General features: G+C 36.5%; 1 protein-coding gene across 4 annotated transcripts in view; it reads right to left on the bottom strand.

The window, feature by feature from the left end:
- Positions 1-904: 904 nt before the first annotated feature.
- SGK3 (serum/glucocorticoid regulated kinase family member 3) overlaps positions 905-20,258 on the bottom strand; it is a 60,524-nt gene continuing 41,170 nt past the window's right edge. For 3 of the 4 annotated variants that reach the window (XM_057363890.1, XM_057363892.1, XM_057363891.1), the window contains exons 5-17: positions 17,477-17,552; positions 11,776-11,863; positions 9,884-9,933; positions 8,747-8,804; positions 7,854-7,937; positions 7,626-7,757; positions 6,306-6,418; positions 5,988-6,024; positions 5,789-5,875; positions 4,940-5,035; positions 3,943-4,098; positions 2,795-2,884; positions 905-2,351 (exon numbers count right to left, since the gene is read on the bottom strand). In XM_057363890.1, coding sequence (XP_057219873.1) covers positions 2,181-2,351; positions 2,795-2,884; positions 3,943-4,098; positions 4,940-5,035; positions 5,789-5,875; positions 5,988-6,024; positions 6,306-6,418; positions 7,626-7,757; positions 7,854-7,937; positions 8,747-8,804; positions 9,884-9,933; positions 11,776-11,863; positions 17,477-17,552 — 1,238 coding nt within the window. In that variant the 3' untranslated portion in view covers positions 905-2,180. The remainder of the gene's footprint in view (positions 2,352-2,794; positions 2,885-3,942; positions 4,099-4,939; positions 5,036-5,788; positions 5,876-5,987; positions 6,025-6,305; positions 6,419-7,625; positions 7,758-7,853; positions 7,938-8,746; positions 8,805-9,883; positions 9,934-11,775; positions 11,864-17,476; positions 17,553-20,258) is intronic. The other variant, XM_057363893.1, reaches the window with a different exon arrangement.

Here is a 20,258-nt window from a genome sequence, read left to right as displayed (position 1 = left end):
CCATCCAGTCAAGCAGCTAAGGATGAGCATCTTGGAATACAAGACAAAAATTAAGGGTGATAGCTCCTACAGCCACAATTTCTAAAGTATTACCTCTCCTTCCCATCTCTCTAAAGCAGTGTACCTCCTTGCCATGAAGATAGGGAGTCACAATAGCCACGTAATTTCACAGTAATTTTGGAGCATACAGACCAAAAATTCAGTATGGGAATGGATACTTTCATACCATCAATTTCTGTTTTCCAGTCCATCAGAAAGCCATGTAAAAAGAAAAAAAAAAAAAAGAACAAAACAACAACCAAAAAAAACCCCAAAAAATCCCACCAAACCAAAAACAACAACAACAACCCCACCAGGGCTGTTGCTTCCAAATGATTTAAAAGCCAAGGAAACAATTCATGTAGTTCTTGGTTGTTCTGTRCAGCCACATAGCTATTTTCAATCTTTGCAGAAGAACACTAAGGAAGATGAGTGCCAAGCCACCATCCTGCTCCCACAAATGATACAGTTCCTTCCTTCTCTGCCAATGCCAATTCTTACATCTTTTACCCAATCACTCCTTCCAAAACCTCATGTAACAACTGTTGAGTATCACTTAACCCCTACGCAGGAGACTGTGCTCTAGGACATACTCCTTGAGATAAGCAAGGAATCCTGTTTCACTTTCCACTTTTCTAACGTATTGATTCAACATTTATTTCAAAATAAGTATAATTTGATAACACTGTTTCCCCCTCTTCCAAAGCTCTCAATTTTTATCTGATCTTGATGCAATATAAAGAGTATTTATTTTTGCTGCTTATTATGTCAAAAACAAGGTGACCTAGTTACTGAAATTTATGTAACRTTCATTCAGTTTATGTATCATTATGATACACCAGTATATTATCAGACTTCTCCCAAATCAAGGAATTTAACTGAATGTATTTATGAACAAAAAAAAATGGAACATTTTTTTGAGTAACACACAAAAATAAGTCGTTATTTACAAGTAATATATATAATAAACYACTACCAATATATGCCTTTTATACACTGTTACTGCAGTCAATTTTTGCATTGTTTAAAAAAATTTCCTTAAACAGAAATTGTTCAGAATTATCAATTTGTCCATACACGTGTATGTTACGAGAAATACAATAGCTTTTCACATTTTTTAAATTATCAGGGTAATTTACATTTTTTGCCCAGTATCAAGTGAAAATTTAAAAATTATGCAAACTGGAACACAAAGACAAGTAGATATGAACGCTGAAATATAATCAATTTGGAACATAAGAGTGTTTTAAACTACCAATCCGTGAGAAAAATCCCTAATATTTGGCATGATCATCTCACCACCCACACCCAAAAATGTSAAAGCTAGACAGCCTTTTAAAGTAACCATGATTATTGCTTATTAGGTCTTTGGAGAAGCAGAGCTTTAACCAAAAAATATTTTTAATGTAGTTGAAATACAGACATACTTAGCTCAGGGAGGAGAGAAAAGTAGAACATATAATAAGTAATGTTATGAAATCAATCCAGTTAATTTGTTCTGTCCTTGCTTTGAGTAATCCCCCACACCTCAGATAATCCAGTAGAGTCAATGGGTACTTCAGCAAGTGCAAGAGCAACAATCCAGTTACACATGACCAAATTTTCATTCTACAGAAGTCCTTTAAGAATCTCAGTCCTTAAGCTATATTATTTAAGTGCTGACAGTAAATTAACACATATTCCAAACTGGTAACAGGGAAAACATTTACCTTTTTTTAAACCAGGATATACAAAAGACAATTTGCATAGTTACAATTCAAGCACAAAGTCACTGTAAATAAGTACAAAAGCATTTAGAAATTTATTAACTTTGCTGCTGTTTGTGCCAGCCAAATTAGCTAGGAATGGATGTAAACTTGAAGGGATTGAGGAGAACAGTCAGTGTTTTCGCTTAAAAAATATGTAGAGAATRCTTTTAAAGGTTTTAAAAAATATTTTCTGCAGCAGGAACAAACAGTTCAAAACCCAAAGAAAGCCATCCAGAATGCCCAAATTCCTCCTATACAGCAGAGAAAGTTTGTTCATAGGTTTCAAACCTACATACAAAACGAGGCACTATTTACGCTATTTTGGAATGTGTCCATAATCCTAACATTTCAGTTCATCCCAAGACTTCCAAACCACTCTTCACTTCTAATTTCCTAGGAAAACATATCTTCAGAAGGTGGTGCATAAGAAAATCCAACAAATGCATCATCTGCCTCTAGGACACTGGCATTAACAATGCTGTAGTCAGAAGAAACACAAACTGAATATGGGACCATCTCTTCTGTGAACACTGCATCAAAATTCCCAATATCATCTGGTCCAACCTAGAAAACAAAAGATCTGTCAGTCATCATATTAATATGGTGTTTCAAACTTGTGCTTGCCCTCTAGATTCCCAATTTAACTCTCAAGACTATCTATTTTGTTGTTCTTTTCTATTTAAGTAAAAAAAAAAAATAAGGAAGCCCACCACTCCACCTCTGAAAATAGCTATTAAAAAGCTGGATTTTTTTCATTTATGCTGAGTTTTGGCCAAATCCAATGCTCTCAATGATTCAATAAATCTAAGGAATATGAAATAAAGGTCTCTCTTAGCGAGATAGAGCATGGTGCTAGGAACATCAAGTTTATGGGTTCAGTCCCCATATACTGAATTCACTTAAAACCTGTACTTGATGATCCTTGTGGGTCCCTTTCAACTCAGAATATTCTGTGTTGTGCAATCTGAGATGCAAACACTACCACCACCACCGCCCCAGGCACCTACCACATTAGGATTAAATGGTGGTGGAATCTTCTTCTGAAGAAGATCAGTCCAGCTGAGAGATTCGAAGAAGGGGTGCTTTTGAATTTCAAGCTGCAGCACACAATAAACATTTTTAGATATTTCATAATTCCATCCTGTGCATCACAGTAAACATTATTTCATATTACATGCACATAGGGAAGTTCTTATGTGCATGTCCTTATGAATTTGTTCATTCACAATTTATTTTGCAATAAAAGCTATAGTTGATAAAAACAATTAAAATTTGTTAGACTGCATCTATGAACAGTTTTCCTTTTAAGATCATACTTTCTGCTTTTAACCTCTAAAATCGACGACCTTGAAGTCTACCACATAGCAAGAATGTTTTTCTGTTGGTATCTGTTCCTGCCTTGAAGTTTTTTTAGTTTTTGTAAAGCATATCACTGTCTGAGAAGCAGTTGCTTCAACAACTCTGCAATATACTTAGTATTTCAGAAGCAGTGAAGAGCTCTGGTAAATGCTACCACCCTTTCATCCCGCTCAGTTACAAGGCCAACAGACTAACACAAGGACTGCAAACCAAAGGAATGTGGGATTACAAAGAATCCACCACTAATGGACGGAGTATGTCCTAGATCTTTCCTCACTGCACAGTTCTGAAGACACCTGTAACTTTCTCACATCAACTTCTTGCGAGCAAAGGTTTTACTGCTACACTGGGAAAATGTTGCCATGATTTTAAGGCTAAAAAAAAAAGCTGCTTTTTACACGGAACAAGTGTTTGTCTTCAGCTGAAGACTGGTTTSCAAGTCATTAGTTAATATTACCACATGACAGCCTTTTGTTTTGATTATTTCCCAGTTTCATCATGAACCTACTTTTGTCCACCTTAGTGACTGCTACACCAGCAACCCTGTTTCCTTTGCTGGCAGGTACAGCAGCAACCAAGATCAAAATACCCCACATTGATGATTGCTCTCTTATCCACAGCAACTTTCACGGATAGAACCCACTGATGTCTTTACTGAAGAAATCAAAAGGAGGGAAGCAGAGGCAGATGTAGCAATGCAATCTCTATCTCCAGCTATTAATCCTGTACTGTGCACATGAATTTTGTGAGTCCSTTTAAATGATAAAAGGGCTTGACAAATTAGGACTTTACTCACAAAATCTTCCCTTGCTCCAAGTCTGCTCTGCCGATCTTTCTCCAAAAGTTCTTCCAGTATAGACCAGGCTGTAAGACTGATTCCTGGGCGCAAAACCAGGGGTTTATGAAGAATATTATCGTACATCTCAGCAACATCACGGCAGTAAAAAGGAGGCTAAAAAAATACAAGTTCTACATGAATTTGAAGCCACATGCAATGTTGTTTCATACATTACATATGATCAGTAAACGATTCTGTAAGACATACAAGCTGCAAGCAGTGAAGCAGGAATCTTCTTTTTTATGCACTGCTAACTTCTAATTCAGTCATCACCATTGCCAGAACTTTACACTTGATAACTTCCCACAACCCGCCTCCTCTACTCCTAATGTGTTCTCACACTCCTAAGTAGCCATAGATTCATAAGAAGCCATCCAGCTTCAAWGCTCCCACTGAACTTGCCTGGAAAGAACCTGAGAATGGGAAAACAAATCCACTCCCTTAAGTGGTTTAAGGTCCTATGGGAGGAGACAGAACTTGAGAAAACTAAAATTACAGATTGTTACTGGAGTAATTACATATGACTAGAAGAAGCATAGCAAGATTTTTTCTTCTAATGCTGTCAAAAGCCAGGAGAAAATYGGGGATACCCAAGTAAAAAAATTATTTTGTTTTTCTTTATTCCAATATTTGACAAAATTTTACTTATAAGCTGGGGGCTTTTGCATTGTGTATTATCACTGTTGGTTCAGTTTAGTGTCATGGTCCCTCTGAGTGACGACTACTGATTTTGCTAATGTCTATGATTTTGCATTTCCATGAACTGTCAGACACCAACAGGCAATGTAAAATCCAAAAGAGGAAGGTTCTAAGTAAAGTACAAGACAGTCTATTAAGCCACCTAAATGGAGTATTCCAATATTATAAAAAAGTTAGCATCTTTAACAACGCTCAAAGGTTACTTCAAATAAAAGGGGAGAGGGGAGAAAGCAACCTTTACATATCAGATACCTACCAGCCCATAAAGCATTTCATAAAGAACTGCACCAAGGCACCACCAGTCTACTGTGTTGTCATAGGGCTGCTTTTTAATGACTTCTGGTGCAAGATACTAAAATAAAAAAAAATRGAAGTAGTATTTTAGTRCATGAATAGCATTTAGGYTAGCATGGATAAAATGTAGGTTTTGATCACATCACAATAAACACTTTCAGGAAAAGTTGCTTCATAACAGTCAAATGTTTCAGCTTCACTGCCTTCGAAGGTCTTCCCTGTAATTTAAAGTATGTTTATCACCAATGCTTCTAATCCTGTCATTTCAGTGAATCTCTCATACGTGTTCAAGCCTTCCACATTTTATGTTTTCCAGTGTAGTTTTCTCAGTAAAAAGACAAGAGAGTTCAATAACTCAGTCAGCAAGTTCGAAGTTTCATGCATGTGCAACAACTTGCTCGAGTCACAGATATTAATTCCCTGTAAACACACTAAGAATCAGTGGCAGGATATGGTAAGCAGATTCATACTGACAAATCTGCAGCAGCAGTTACACAAGCTAACTGTCCTGTGTCTACCCAGCAGTTAGGAGAYATGGGAAAAAATGGTATTTGGAAAKGGCTGGAAAAAYAGAGGAWRAAAGAGATGAGTTACAGCCTTGTGGGCAGCAAGCAGTAGACACTGCATATTAGTAAAAAGAACAATGAATAGATCTGTAGGGAGATCACCTCTGGTTTGGTTTCAGCTTGTTAAAAGAAGGCAAACCTCCCAGCAGTACAAAACACAGTATTTGACCTTCCAGTTACACAAACATTAATAGCCAGCAGTCACTAATTACTAACAAAAAACCCCATGAAAGTTGTCAACATACTTCTGGGGTCCCACAGAAAGTTGCAGTAGTATCAGAAGTTGCAATCCCTTCTTTACAAAGTCCAAAGTCTGTCAACACAATATGACCCTGTTTAAGAAGAAGTCATATGTTAAAAAGAGAACATGTTCAACATGTGGATACACAGAAGTGTCAATTTTGTGAGAGAACACAAAAAACAGAAGTAATATTGAATACTTACTAGTGAATCTAGGAGAATGTTTTCTGGTTTTAAATCCCTATTAAAAAAAAAAAAAAAAAAAAAAAAAAAAAAAAAAACAAAAAAAAAAAAAAAACCAAAAAACTATTAAAAAAAAAAAAAAAAAAAAAAAAGTATTAAACCAACACAGCACTCACAAGAGCTTTGAAGGCAAGGGATTTTATTCTTCAGCTGAAAGCTTCAAGTTTTGATGAAATTGTATGTTCACGTTTCCCATAAGATGATTTCATGTAGTTTTTAATTTGGTAATCTGTCCTATTTTGAACTTCTGCAGGACAAGRATACATTTCAGAATCTTACCTGTAGACTATATTTATGGAGTGTAAGTAGCCCAGTGCACTGGCTATTTCAGCAGCATAAAATCTGGCTCTGTGCTCAGGAAAGGAACGTTCTCTTTGTAAGTGAAAGAACAGCTGAAAATATACAAATAGGAAATAAAAACATTACACAGACAAAAAAAAAGTACCAGGTGAATAACATGCAATTTTCCAGTGAAGAGTAATTAATTTTGTTGTCCAGTTTTTTTGAAGTACAATCAAAGAAATTGGTTTTACTGCATGACTTAGCCATTGCTTTACTCTCTTCCCTTCTTTTTTSTAACTCAGATGGATAGGTAACTCAAACACATGCCCTTAAAACCAAGACTGGTCAAAAGATACTAGAGTAAATCACTAAGCTGTGAACAGAAGCTGGCAAGACAAAATCATGCAAGATTGCCTTCAAGCAGAATGTAACTTCATTTCAAATAAGTTATCTTCCATTTCTGTAAATACTTCTGTATTCAAAGATTTGTATAATTATTTATAGAATTGTGTTCTGAAGTAACAGAGATGTAGATTACTATGTGAGATGCACACTCCAAGCTGACCCACGAATTTTCTCTACTACAGAGAATTGTCTGGCTTTAAATAATTCAAACAGATACAAAATTCTAGTCAAAGATTAAATCATACAGATTCAACTACACTACACATTCAACTTGTAAAGATTTTAAGAAAAATAAACTTTTCTGGTTTCCGCCTACAAAATTCAAGAAAAATAAAAAGCTACCCTAGATTTTCAAGCACTTTATTCAAATTTGAAAGCTRTTTTGAACTGTATTATAGTTTGCCTGAAACAATACAAAACTGGGTTCTGGCCACAATTCAGAGTAGAGCAAACCAGGATTTTGCTAACAGAGTCTAAATAAGATGACAGTACATCAGAGAAGAGAAAAGCCCATCTTGTCCCAATTCTGACACAATATAATAAATTCAGCTGTCWGTTTCTTTCCTTCCCCTTTTCAAATATCAGCATCTCAGCTAATGCAGATGCAAGAGGAAGACTGTTACATGGTGAAAAATGTAAACATAAGATTAGTTCATAATAAAGGTAAATCTATATAACTGTAAAATAYAGTATTTGTATCTGGCAACCATGAATAAATCGGGACCGAAGTTGTCAATAAGAACAGGAACAGTGTCCAAATAGCTACAGAAGTCTGTAGCAAAAACAGATAATAATAGGATTTTCAAAACTGGAAGAGTCCTGATCACAGCCCATTGTAAAGGATCATTTCGCTCCTCCCACCTAGAATTAGCAGAATAGAYAGACTAAAATACAAACAAAACCACCACATACCTCTCCTCCATTAACAAAATCCAGGACAAAGTAAAGCTTTTCTGTTGTTTGGAATGAGTAATGTAATCCAACCAAAAATGGATGTTTCACATTTTTCAAAAGCACATTACGTTCAGCCATAATATGTTTTTGCTGCAAGAAATAACAGATCAATGAGTAAACAGGAATAATTTTGTAATTAAGGGGAAAAACAAGGGAGGTGGGTGGAAAAAGACTATTTCTCTTAACCTCTTTCCTATTGAGAACAATTTTTTTCTGCAACACTTTGACAGCATAGTATTTCCCATCCAGTTTTCGTTTTGCAAGAAAAACCTGTGAAATTTAAAAAAAAAAAAAAAAAAGGTGATTTTTACAGTTCACATACTATTAGTAATATTTTATCATTTCAGCCTAACTGGAAAGTGTTCATGCTGCTTTTTCACAATACTGTGAAAAAAGTTTCTTTGCTTCTAATACAGTCAATCAACAATGCAATTGCCAGTAGAGTGAACTTACAGTTCAGCAGAAATCTATCACGACAGTGATATAATAAAACATTGAATTATAACATCTATTTTCCATGACCTACTGAATCCCTGTCTACATCAATTTCAGCTTTTTTTGGGGACAGACTTTATAGATAATTGAAAGAAAAACAAAAACATGAAAAATCATTTGGAAACAGAGATTTCAAGAGGAATGCTCTTTGGCATCTTTGTAAAATATCAACATTTAGGTCACTTTTCAATGTGCTGTTGCTCACATTCCTCCATAGTATCAGGGGTTTCACAAAATCGTCCATGACAACAAGGGGAAAAACACGATTTGTACTGCAGCTGCTGCGTAAGCACAGGGGTACCTCCCTTCCTCCCTGGGGGAAACAGAGGATCCCAACTGCTCTTAATGGGAAAGGGAAACTCTCCCTTTTGTTAGGCCCAACAAGTGGCTGAGGCAGCCAACAGCTGCACCAGGGAACAAATGGCAGAGCCCCAAAGCAGCAGCAAAAGGGATCCAACAGAACAGTTTATGGATACTCTAGACGGACACTACTTCTGGAACCTCTGGCCAAGTCTCCAGGCACTGTGCATGAGAAACCAGCGAGCATCTTTGTACCATCATAAGACACAGGAATAAAAGCTCACCTTGCCAAAGCTGCCTTTCCCAATAACTTTCAGGAAATCAAAGTCTGTTGGTTTAGCACTGAAAGATATTTAGGAAGGAGACAGGTCATCTGGGTAGAAATGACAAGCTTTATAGCTGTACAGCAGTGTAGTGTAGCACTCAAATTGCAAAGTGAGAACAACGGCCTGTTAGCACCCTCCTTTCCTCTGCTCCACCCAGCACTGCTTCTACAGACCTGTCCTCAGACACAACTTCATTTTGCAATTCCATTTTCCTCTAGGAAAAGTGTTCAAGTTGCATCCTCTGAGTTTATTTTATTTACTAAGTTTAACCTTATGATTAMAGGAGAAGCAAAACTGTTCTTTCATTCTCCGTGTCTAGTTTCTTGTAATTTTTAAGTCTCCATTTCCCCATGACTTCTCCTGGAACTTATTTGTTATTTCCAGGGGTCCAAATGGGTTCTAAAGCTTACACGAGGAAAGGAAGGACCAAGTATCTACTCCCGTTTACTTATTCGATTCTTCCCTCCATCCAATTCTCCCTCGTTTTAAATTTCAGTAAGAGAAGGGAGGTTTTAACACCTGTCTCTTCTGGGTGTTTATGAATTCACTCTCAGTTTTTCCATTTCCCACATCACCACTCCTTTCAGTTTTTCCCAGGATTCCYTTACTTTTTCCTGAATACAATTCTGTCAGCAAAACAATTATCCGTGTTTTCAAATTCCAAAACAAGTTACATCACCATACACCTCTCTATTTATTGCCCCTGAAGGGAAAGACTCTTAAACTTCATTTCTTACTGCAATCTATTAACCACTTCCTCCTGTTAGCCCAGAACAAAACTGTGAGGAAAGCAAAACCAAAATAGCAGTCATCTCCTAGATGAGAAAAGCAGATTCTCACAGAACTGGGAACAAACTCTACAGAAGACACCCAACAGAGACACAAGTTACCACTGCAGTAACTGGGTTGCAGCACGTTTGCTGCAAAGTGCTCCTTTGCCACGCAATAAACCTAACTTGTTTTCAGAAGCTGTGGGACAACTCCCAAGGTCAGTGTAACTTTTCAGGTTTTACAATTAGTTTTAATCCAATTTAATTAAATTTAGAAATTTACATTAAATTGAATTGCATTTAATTCAATTTAATTGAAACCTACTGAGGATTTCCAGATGGTCCCAGGTTGATATTCTGTGAGGTAGAGTTTAACTGTTGGGAGAAACAAAGAGGTTTACTAGTAATACTTCTTCTTAAATTATTTCTTATCTTTCAATCAATCCTAATTTCAAAATACTCTATTATCTGTTCAATCCATACTTTTAAACTTGTTACATTAGAATTTTGAAGAGATCTAACATCCAGACTGGGAACTGAAATATCTGGCCATCATCACCTTGTCACACATTATTTCTACATACATCCTGTTCAAGGATGAAGGTAATAAAATATTTGTATCCAGACACAGAGGAAAAGATCAGATATAAAAACTGAAGAGTATTTTAATAAACAACTTGTTCCTCATTCAGAACTTAACCCCTTCTGTACTCGCTTTATGAAYAGATTTTCTGTCTTTTATTCCAAATTCTCAAGTTCTTACTAATACAGTAATTTTAAACCCACATTGTTTATGTAAGAGTAATTAATGAAAGACMCAGTGCTTTTAAAAACATAAAGTGAACGTTTTCCCAACCCCAAGGAAAACATTACTAACCTTTTCTATCCTGACATTAAAGGTTAAATAACTCAATTCCTGGAATTCCATGAATCTTACCGGTACACACCCAGGCAGAATTTGTAAATTACAGGGAGCAGAGGAAGCCACTGTCATTTAGGTAATTTTCTCCATTTTGTTTTTGATTAAAAATCGCAGTATTTGTACTCTCATTGTGATTGCAGACTTTATCAGAGAAGRATAAACTGCACTCAAATAGAAGTTACCTGGGGACAGGCGAACAAACCAGTATTTCAGAAGTGGAGAATGGCCTGACAGCAGCACTGGATGCTACTGCTCACTGAAATGAGTCAGTGGTAATGGACAGTTTTAAACTGTACACAAGAAGACTTTTTTTTGAAGAGTGATTTTTGCTCCTTGTTGTGTGACTTTATCATTTACAGTAACTATAAAGTGAGTTTCCCACCAAAAATACAGGGTCCAGGCCACTATGCAGTAGGTCTCTTCCTATTGTGGAATTTGTTGTCGCATGACACATCAAAATTTTCCACAGAATGTTTACATCGTTCCCACATTACTTAAAATACGTTTCAAAGGAGAAGGAAATTGGTATTTTAAACTAGTGACTTTGGAAATGAAACTTCCAGAACACACTAAGTATCTCCTGTGGATCACACAAAAACCAAAACAGCTCTTGCATCTTTAACAGGGGCTGAATTAAAAGAGAAGTACTAAGATCACATCTTTATGCCAATTAGCAAGTAAAAGAGAAAACAAGCTTAAATATGGCCCTTCTGCCTTCTTAGAATAGTCCTTTTTTCAAACTGTTTCTGGAGGCTGTAAACTCATTTTCAGAGAATCCATCCAGCTATACAGTGKTTTTTTTGACAAAAGAAACTTCAGACCTCACACAGTGTTGTATGTGAAATGAAATAAAATCCATCCTTGCTCCTAAGTGACTTTCAGAAAGACTGCATTTTTTCCCCTGAGAGAATTCTATTTCCCCCCATCTTTAAAAAAAAGAAGAACACACAAGCAAACAAAAAGACAATTAAGCATTCAATCTCCCCTGCTCCTTGCCAGATGTTCTTAGCAAGAACCTTYGAACAGAGTGCAAAAACTATGACAGAAGTTGTGTTTCTTTAACCTGTATAGAAAGTGGGGAATAAACAAGACAAAGCTATCACTTTTCCTCCATTCTGCAGCTCACATGTGACAGAGAAATAGCTTACAGCCCACAGTGGAACTGAGGTGTTTAAAAAGAATAGGGAGGGGATTTATTACAAAATCTACCAGTAGTTTTCAGTAAATAATACACCGAAGAAGATTGCCCTCAAATAGCTAAAATTTAGAAGACTGTTCTACTTCTCTTTTATTACCTTCCGACTGCTCCTTTCATCTTCATCTTCAGATGGATCTGACTGGTGTTTTGGGTTATCCATCTGAAGAAATGTTCTGACATCTGGGCTAGAAACACAATTAACTTCATYAGCACACTRATCACTTGCAAGATTTTCAGCCATAAACACAGAGCACAGGATTGAACAGCAGCATACAGAGGAGTTTTATATTTAAGTTCTGATAATTAAGGACTGTATACAAGCAATGCTTTTTTTATAGCAACACAATTCAACTGCCAAGTGTGTTATRTAGAGAACAAAATTTTTCACTTGCAAAAACCTGACATGCTAAAGCATACRTATATGAAGACTTCAGAAGTAAACACTGCACTACTGCATTTAAAGATAATTATCAGAAGAAAGCATGAATTCCAAYTTGCTAGCAACCACCAGGAAACCAACTTTCTTCCAAAAAGTCAGAGTTTAAATTTTTGCTGAGTTTTCTAAAATTAATTAAATAGTCTGATACGATAGGGAATTAAATACGTCATCTGTATCCCAAGGAAAGACACATGTTTCAAGAGATACACAGCAGTGATATTCCTGTCCCCATTCACTTTAAAGCAGAAAATTGTGATCTTGTATTCAGAATTCTTTCTAGCTGGGCACTGTCAAAACAGTATTAAGAAATCCTTTCACTCAGCTGCAGGATACAAATGCTTCAGAAATCAGCAAGAGAGCTGACAGGCTTCCAACAGTGACTAAGGAGATGCATTTTATCTTCAGCAGTAGTTCCAAGCTCTGTCTTAGTGGGATTGGGGGACGAGGACAGAGAAAGGTGGGGAAGTAGAGAATTCCAAGAACCTGCTTCTAGGAAGAAAGGCTTGTCCGACAGTTCAAAAGAATGYAACATTTTTCTGATCCACAGCACAGTGCAAGTAAAGAATAATGTAGTACAACAAAGGCAAAATTATTTCCTAAAAAAATGGGTATAATGTAGAACTATAAACCACACCAAGTGATGATTTGGATCTTTCAAGTTCTTCCAGTTCATTAAAAGATAACCTTCTTATCAAGGCAGAAATCTTACCTACATCTCAGAGACAAAGTTCTTAGAGAACTCTAAGAACTTAGAGTGTCTTAGAGGACTCAGGGCAGTCACTGATAGGAAACTCCACATGAGCAACTCAGTACAAGAAAAGCATTAACTTACTATGGAGCTGCTCTTTTAATCTGTCCCTAGAAATAGTTTTATATAAGAAACAGATGTACTTGCTTTGCTATTTTCAATCCATTTCACCCTCCACACTTCTGCACAGTGTGGATCAGAAGTAAGAGATGAGCTGTTTCTGACACTTCTCCAGCTCCTGTAATTTCAKGTCAGAACTAGTGAACCCACCTCATGTCCTATGCTATCTGAGGCTCCCAATCTTCATCACTTACATTCTGTGTTCCTAAGTCCTATTGGAAATATATTTCAGTTACCTGCAGCCTTTCAGGTTTAAAGTACAGCAACAAGACTGTTCACACAATTTCTCACCATCATTTCAGTTTAATTCTTCCCATTTTATATGAACTCCCAATTCTGATCTATTTCAGCATATGTCTTGTATCCTGAGACCAGAAAGTCAGAAATTACAGTGGTTTGTAGTAATATTGATTATGATGGAGCAATTTAGGTTTCAGAACATTTGGATATCATGAAACTCATGATTAAAAAGTTCTGGCTAATGCTTTTCACTAGACAGACCAACAGAACCAGACCTGAACCACCTTTCAGCATTAATTATTCTAAACAGCTGGCTGATTAAATAGAGCATGTTGTAATACATCTCAAATAGTTACTATAGTAACTTTGTCCATGGCTGAATTCACAGGCTGCTGTACAATTGCAGGGTATTCCACAATCTCCACAATCCACAAAAACCAGAATCATAACTGATGTTACACTGTTCAAATTTGCAGTTCTAGAAGTACTGCAAAGAACTTGTGATTAAAAATAAAAAWWTTATTGTACCAATTTCTTAGGCAAGATTGCAGCATGTTATGCAAAATGCTATACAGACTGATAGGACTTCTATGCCATAGCTCACATGTATTAACTCAATGTATTTTAGAATAGATGGAAACTATGCCTAAAATAACTCCACCTATGAAATTAAAGAGAAATTAAAGAGATTGAAAAAAACATTTTAAAATGGATGCCCAATATACATTGCACATATACTGACAGCAAAAGTTGGTTTTGTCTGGATTTTTATGATTTACTGAATAAATTTCTTTCACGGATTATCTCTGAAATACACAAAAAGGTGTCAAGCTCTGCTTAAATACGGTTGCTTATGTAACACTCATTCTGCATTAGTCTTCTTGCAAAAACAATATACCACACAAAAATTTTTGACATAGAGAAATATGAACAAACTCAAAAAGCCACACAAATTTTGAAGCAAAATGGTAAAAATAGTAGCCAGTGACAAAAACTTTATTTAAATAATGGTGCCCAGTTCTTTCCTCTTCTTGACACATTTTCGTAAAGAGTCAACCACTGATACCTTTCTTACAGAAAACCTTAATACAGTAAAGTACAGTAACACTTTAAAAGAGGACATTAATGTAATGCAACATTTATTTTCCCAAACACAGACTACAAGATCTTATAGGTTCAGGGGTTTCACATTCACTATTATATTAATCAGATTTTGAGATCAGAAAATAATTGTGACTGATTTTTTTCTGGGGAACACATTCAGACCCCACTTGTCACTTACAGAACTAGTAACTGATTTCCCCACAGGCTGCAGAGTATTGTCATCCTTGAATTCTTCAAGTGTTATGCAAATGTTCTCATTCTCATTAAGGAGCTACTTTGGACTATTTAAAAATAACTGCATTACAGCTTTAATGCATCCTCTATTATACAGTTTTTCAAACAGGTTTTCTTTGGACATGTTCTGATAGACAGCAATTAAATACATTAATCCTTCAGTGAAGGCCTACATTTGAGGGGGTGAGCAGCCCACTTTCAGGAGTTGTGYAGTGTTTTAGGGAGCCTCGCAGTGCTCACTAGGAACAAACTCCTAACTCCTRTTAAGGACATCAGTCAGAAAGGTGGAGACATTATGGGATCTCAATCCCTTCTGCCACCTTTTCTTGGAACACCTGTACTCTACCTTCTTGTGAGAACAAGCTGTCTATCACRGTATGTTTACTAAGGAAATGCAGCTTGAAGCTAGACCACTTAATTCCCATTTTGGACTAAACAGTAATCTCACCCTGTATTCCACCTAACATGGACTACAGGAAAWTCCTTATCAACTGTCACAGCGTCTCTATAAGCACTCCAACACACTTCAGTTTTTTCTTGGATTTTTGATTGAGCAAATATGCTTGGTTTTGATACAATATTCAAGAAGTGTGCCAGACCCAAGAAAAAAGTCCACAGAAAGAAAATAAGAACACAGTGCTATGTGTTTCAAAGAATAATCTAAGTATTACCATCTTGGACACCCTGAATCTCACATTTGTGCTTTCCATTTCAGACATTCAGGTACCTTCCCATCCAGAAATGAAAACACCTAGAATAATCCTTAAGCTTTCAGTGAAACAATTTTCCTAAACAGGACTTAAAATGTGTGACATGCTGATACTGGCTTTAAAGCTCAAAAGATGCAGTGGAAGATGGATTTCCTAATGGTTCTGTGAGAATGCATAACCCACTATGTCTTCCTTGTRCATCACTAACTTTACCTAAGTTATTTGACCTAGTATCAGATTTAATTAGCACATTAAARCAAAACAGTCAAAGAAAGCAAGGATGGACTATCTGTGAAGATACTGCTTCTGTCATCACATATTCCTTGAGTAGTTTCTGTAAGATTTTACAAAAAATCCCAACCACCAAGATCACAGATGTGGTATTTCTTCAACAGTAACATTCACTGCCTTACCAAAAAGGTGACAGATTACGTAATTATTAACATGATTTGCTGCAATGGAACACTGCAAAAAGTAGAAGCTTCAGAAAAGCAATCACCTTGCAGTGATTAAAAGAGAAACAACACAGAAATTACTACAAAATTAAATGCTTTTGCRCTAAATTGTGAATTAAAGGCTTTTCCTCCACTGAATTAATTGCTCCTTTAATGGTAGGGTGGAGGAGAACAGTACAAGGCAAACCTCAGTCTCTATTGCTTTTATTGTAGAACTGTGGTTAATAAGCTGGTTATTGAATACACTTTCAACAGCATCAAACACTATCAGACCTATGTCTTAATGCTGGTTTCAATCAGTTCAATGGATTGGATCAGGCAAGTTAAGTGCCATATTAAAGAACATGGATTCTGCTACAGTTACATTCAAGCATAGAATGATTTTTAAAACTCACAAAAATTTAAGGAGGCACGTTGATTTGAGGTTTGATGCCTTTTTCTTTAGCACACCATTTTGGGCAGTCCATAATAAAAAAATACACCATTTAACCTTTGGAGAACAAATATAGTATGTTTTGAGACAAGAATAGTTGTTAATTGGACATACTGACAACCAAACAGAGGAGAAGATTGGCCTTTATAAAGCAATATCCCTTCCTAATGAAACAAAACAGATTAGTTTTCAATAATTTATTAAAGTGTTTTTTATTATTTCCCAAAGAATAGTACCATGAACATGGTACTATTAGTGTTTGTTCTCATGGAAAAGTATCCTTCCATAAAGACTTTGTCATTAATTTTTTTTCCACTAATCCAAAGAAGTATATATACACATATAAAATGCTTTTTTAAAAAAAATGTAAAAAGGAAAGGAAGCACATTTTTCAGCTTGACAGGACATTAAATAGTTCATTTGTTGTGAAAAAAGAAAATCTGACTGCACAMTGCAATCTGCAGAGATATTCGAGTTACTTCTTTCATGTGGGAAATGGGCAATTTCACAGGCTGTACAAATGTATTAAAGATATTTTACTCAACATTAAAGCCAAGCATGGAACTTTACCATTTTACTAGTTCAAGAAACACAGAAAGCTGCATGGATTTAGTTAAAACTGATTACAGCTTTCAACTGAAAGAAGGCACCAGTTTGCTCTGCAATGAGTTCACACACAAAGTGCTCTTCTCCACATTTAACAGGAGCTGACTCTGTCCCAACACCCCCTCCCATTCAGCCCTGCTGGTGCTGAACACACCTGCAGTTCTGCTGGAACACTTTATGTACAAGCTCATTCATAATTTCTTTTGGGCAGCTCAGCTTGGTTATCCCAGACCATCTCAGCAAGGCAATTAAACCACTTGGATAACGTGCTTTAAACAAGTTCTGCAGCACACATGAACTACTCCGACAAAAAAGAAAAAAAAAAGGATGCAGACAATGACTGACTGCCAGCCACGTAGTAGCAAGTGACAGCAGGGCCCTCAAACAGTGCAGCCGCTGGCAAAACAAACACTTGCCCTACAGCAACAGTTCAGTGAAATCTGCACCCCTGGAATTAAGATCAGTTATCTGCCTGCAAATGGATTCGTAGGTTGGTTTTCAGAAAACAAAAACACTTTTATACTGYTCAGCCCGTAGAATTTTCCTGAATGGATGGGCATATAAAGCATTATTTTTTTATCCTGAAGAGTGTTGAGCAGATAAAATACACTTTTTGGTTAAATACCTAATTTGCAATTTTGTATTTAACATGCCTTTTCATCTCATGTCTCTTCAACAGTCCTTATAAAACAGAAATGAAACTACTTACTGGTTGCATAGCTCTGGCTGTCTAACTAAATTTTGAATGAATTCATTCAGTCCTGCTCTTCTCTGTTTAATAAAATCTGAAAAAAACACATTTATTAGAATCATCAGTCAGCTTGTGAAAAAAAAAAAAACTTTTCTTATTCAGGTTTTTTAGGATTTAAAATAGCRGTTAAAAGGAGACTGGCCCATGACTGATTTAGAACAGGATTGGTTCTACATAGGAAAATTGCAAGCTTAAAACACTGAACTGAGGTGAGAGAATAAATTTCAGTTTTTCTGTAACACTACTTAAAAATGCAGAAAGCCAGGTGGATTAGAAGTGCCAGCCTGTGCTTCGGGAACAGTGCGTAACCACAGTGGGCTGACCTGTGCAGCCTTTGTCACASAGGTGAGCCCATCAGGACTCGATTYCAYAAAAACAAAAAACCCAAGAACCCACAGGCACAACTTGCCATCAGCTGCACAAGTCAAGTTTTTACATGAACAGTCCCACCAAGCAGCATATTTCCATAATATATGTAAAGCAATGGGAAAATTGCACAATTCATCCTGCCGGCAGGAACTCAGATACAGCCATCAAAGATAACAAAATAAAATGCTTCCCTTTAGATTTTGGACATAATCTCCAACATTAAAAAAGATAATCCTCAGAATCCCTTCCCTTATCTAAAGCTTAAGACATGTAACTGTTCTGCAGCAATAAGGGAAGATACACAGAGGATTTAGAATAGAGAGTTCTAAAGTAAAATAAAGTGTAAAATGGAATAATCTTATCTTTCATTATTCATATCAACAATAATTTGTATGGAAAAAGAATATTCAACTTGTGTATTAACTTTAAAGGCATTCCAATGACTGTCAYATACAAATTACTGTAAAATTAAGTTTTAATTAACAGCTGTATTAAGAAAAATGTCCATATTGTTTCAGGGACATAATCCCTAAACCCTTCCTAGGGTATTTAATAATCCCAAATTACCGACATCTGACAGGAAGGTAAATTTCYATACAGATATTGTATTATGGGAGTCACCAATTTCAGCAGTTTCAGCGTGGCAGATGTACACTGCCATCAGTCCCTCTAAGCCTACAGAGCTACCCACGCTGGTGAAGATAAAACACCTGTGACATCTGAAATTTTCAGGTTCTGTATTCTGACTGGTTTCTGTTTGATTTTTTGAAGTTAAGACTAATTTTGAAATAATCTAAGGGCCAATAAAAATGGAGTGTATAAATGGCAACTTAAATGACAGCATTTTTGGTAGATTTTGGGTAAAGGGATGTAAAGGTCTCATTCTGCTGCATTTCCATGCAGTAGGAAAATGCTGCATACCCATGGATGAACTAAAGACGTAAAATACCTTTTCAACATTTGTCAAAAATGTAACTTATTTCAGGAGCCAGCAGAAACATTACATCAAAGCTTCAATAAATCAGTGTTAAGAAAAAGAATTATTTACATAAGCATCGTGGCTCCATCYCCACCCTGCCTCCCAGCAAGAAACATCTTGAGAACTGTTTAGTTTCTCATGCTTCAAGGATATCARCACAGTTCACGGAAATTTAAAACAAGTTTGAGGACTTTGTTTCACATACATGATTTTAATAAACTTTTAGTTGAGCCTTTTTTCCCCATTAAAACTCCAGTTTCCTAAATTTGGCTCCAAGAAATCCACCTGCATATTTGCCTGTACAGCAAACCAGACTGCATGGCATTCTCTGGTCTTCAGCCAGCTCTGAAGAATCACAAGGTCAGAGAAAAGGAACTAGAACTAAACAAAAAGTCCCTGTAGACAAAATGTATGTAGAACTTTTGGCAATCATTTACATCTTTATCAGAAGAGAACATCAAGAGTGTGGATACTTGCATTTGATTGTTTTAATAAAAATTAAAACAGAATTTCACATCAAGATCCAGATGRTTAACTGTAACTGCCAAAAACTAGGCTTGTTTGTAAGAACTTTAAAAACTCCAGACCTAYACATCCTAAGAGTTCAACAGCTTTGGATCCCTTTGTTCCTCAGCAAGGGAGAAAATGAAAGGACTGAAACAGGTGCAGGAGGAGGTGAAACTACAAACAGTCTGGTCACATCAGCAAGCCAGRGGAGGGTGTGAGGGTTCCAAAGATCATCAGGAAAACCCTGAAGTAAAAATGGCTTGAATGAATAGYATAAACACACAGAGCAATAGCCCGGCCTTCCCATTTGCCTTTTTTGTTACATGCATCCGTGGTGCCACCCGGGTTATTTCAAGACACTTGACAAGAGACTTTCATTAGTATTTTGCTGTGTACAGAACAGGCTAAATAGGGACCTATCACTGGTAACTGGAGCACAACATGTTCACATAGGACAGACTTCCTGTTGTTGTTCCACTTACAGAAGTTCGTTTTCACCTAAACTGCACAAGGAAGCACATTCAGATACAGAGAGTTCAAAAGTCCTCAAACATAAATCCCTGAGGTGTTTCATTTTTCAGAGGTGGTGATGGAGGAAGTCACACAAAGAAAGTTTAAAATTCACTATATATAATGCTTAGGAAGAATCTGGAGTTTGGCTTTTGCTTTTAAAGGAGAGAGAGCACACCTGACAGTTCAGAATCTCTCCCGATCCTGAATATGGGAGGGCTGGGAGCAGCTAAAGCCTTCAATGCAACAGAGGGGCTGGGCGACCAAGCAATGCTCTGTTCACTATCACAAGGTAAAACACCTACCCACGCTAGTTCCTGCTCTTGACTGAAGCATGACTAAACTTTGGTTTAGTCACTGTTTTGAGGACYGCTG

Source organism: Malurus melanocephalus, unplaced genomic scaffold (genome assembly GCF_030028575.1).
Source record: "Malurus melanocephalus ecotype Western Australia unplaced genomic scaffold, MMel_1.1 scaffold_32, whole genome shotgun sequence".
Taxonomy (NCBI): domain Eukaryota; kingdom Metazoa; phylum Chordata; class Aves; order Passeriformes; family Maluridae; genus Malurus; species Malurus melanocephalus.
This window is presented reverse-complemented; position numbering and strand designations above follow the sequence as displayed.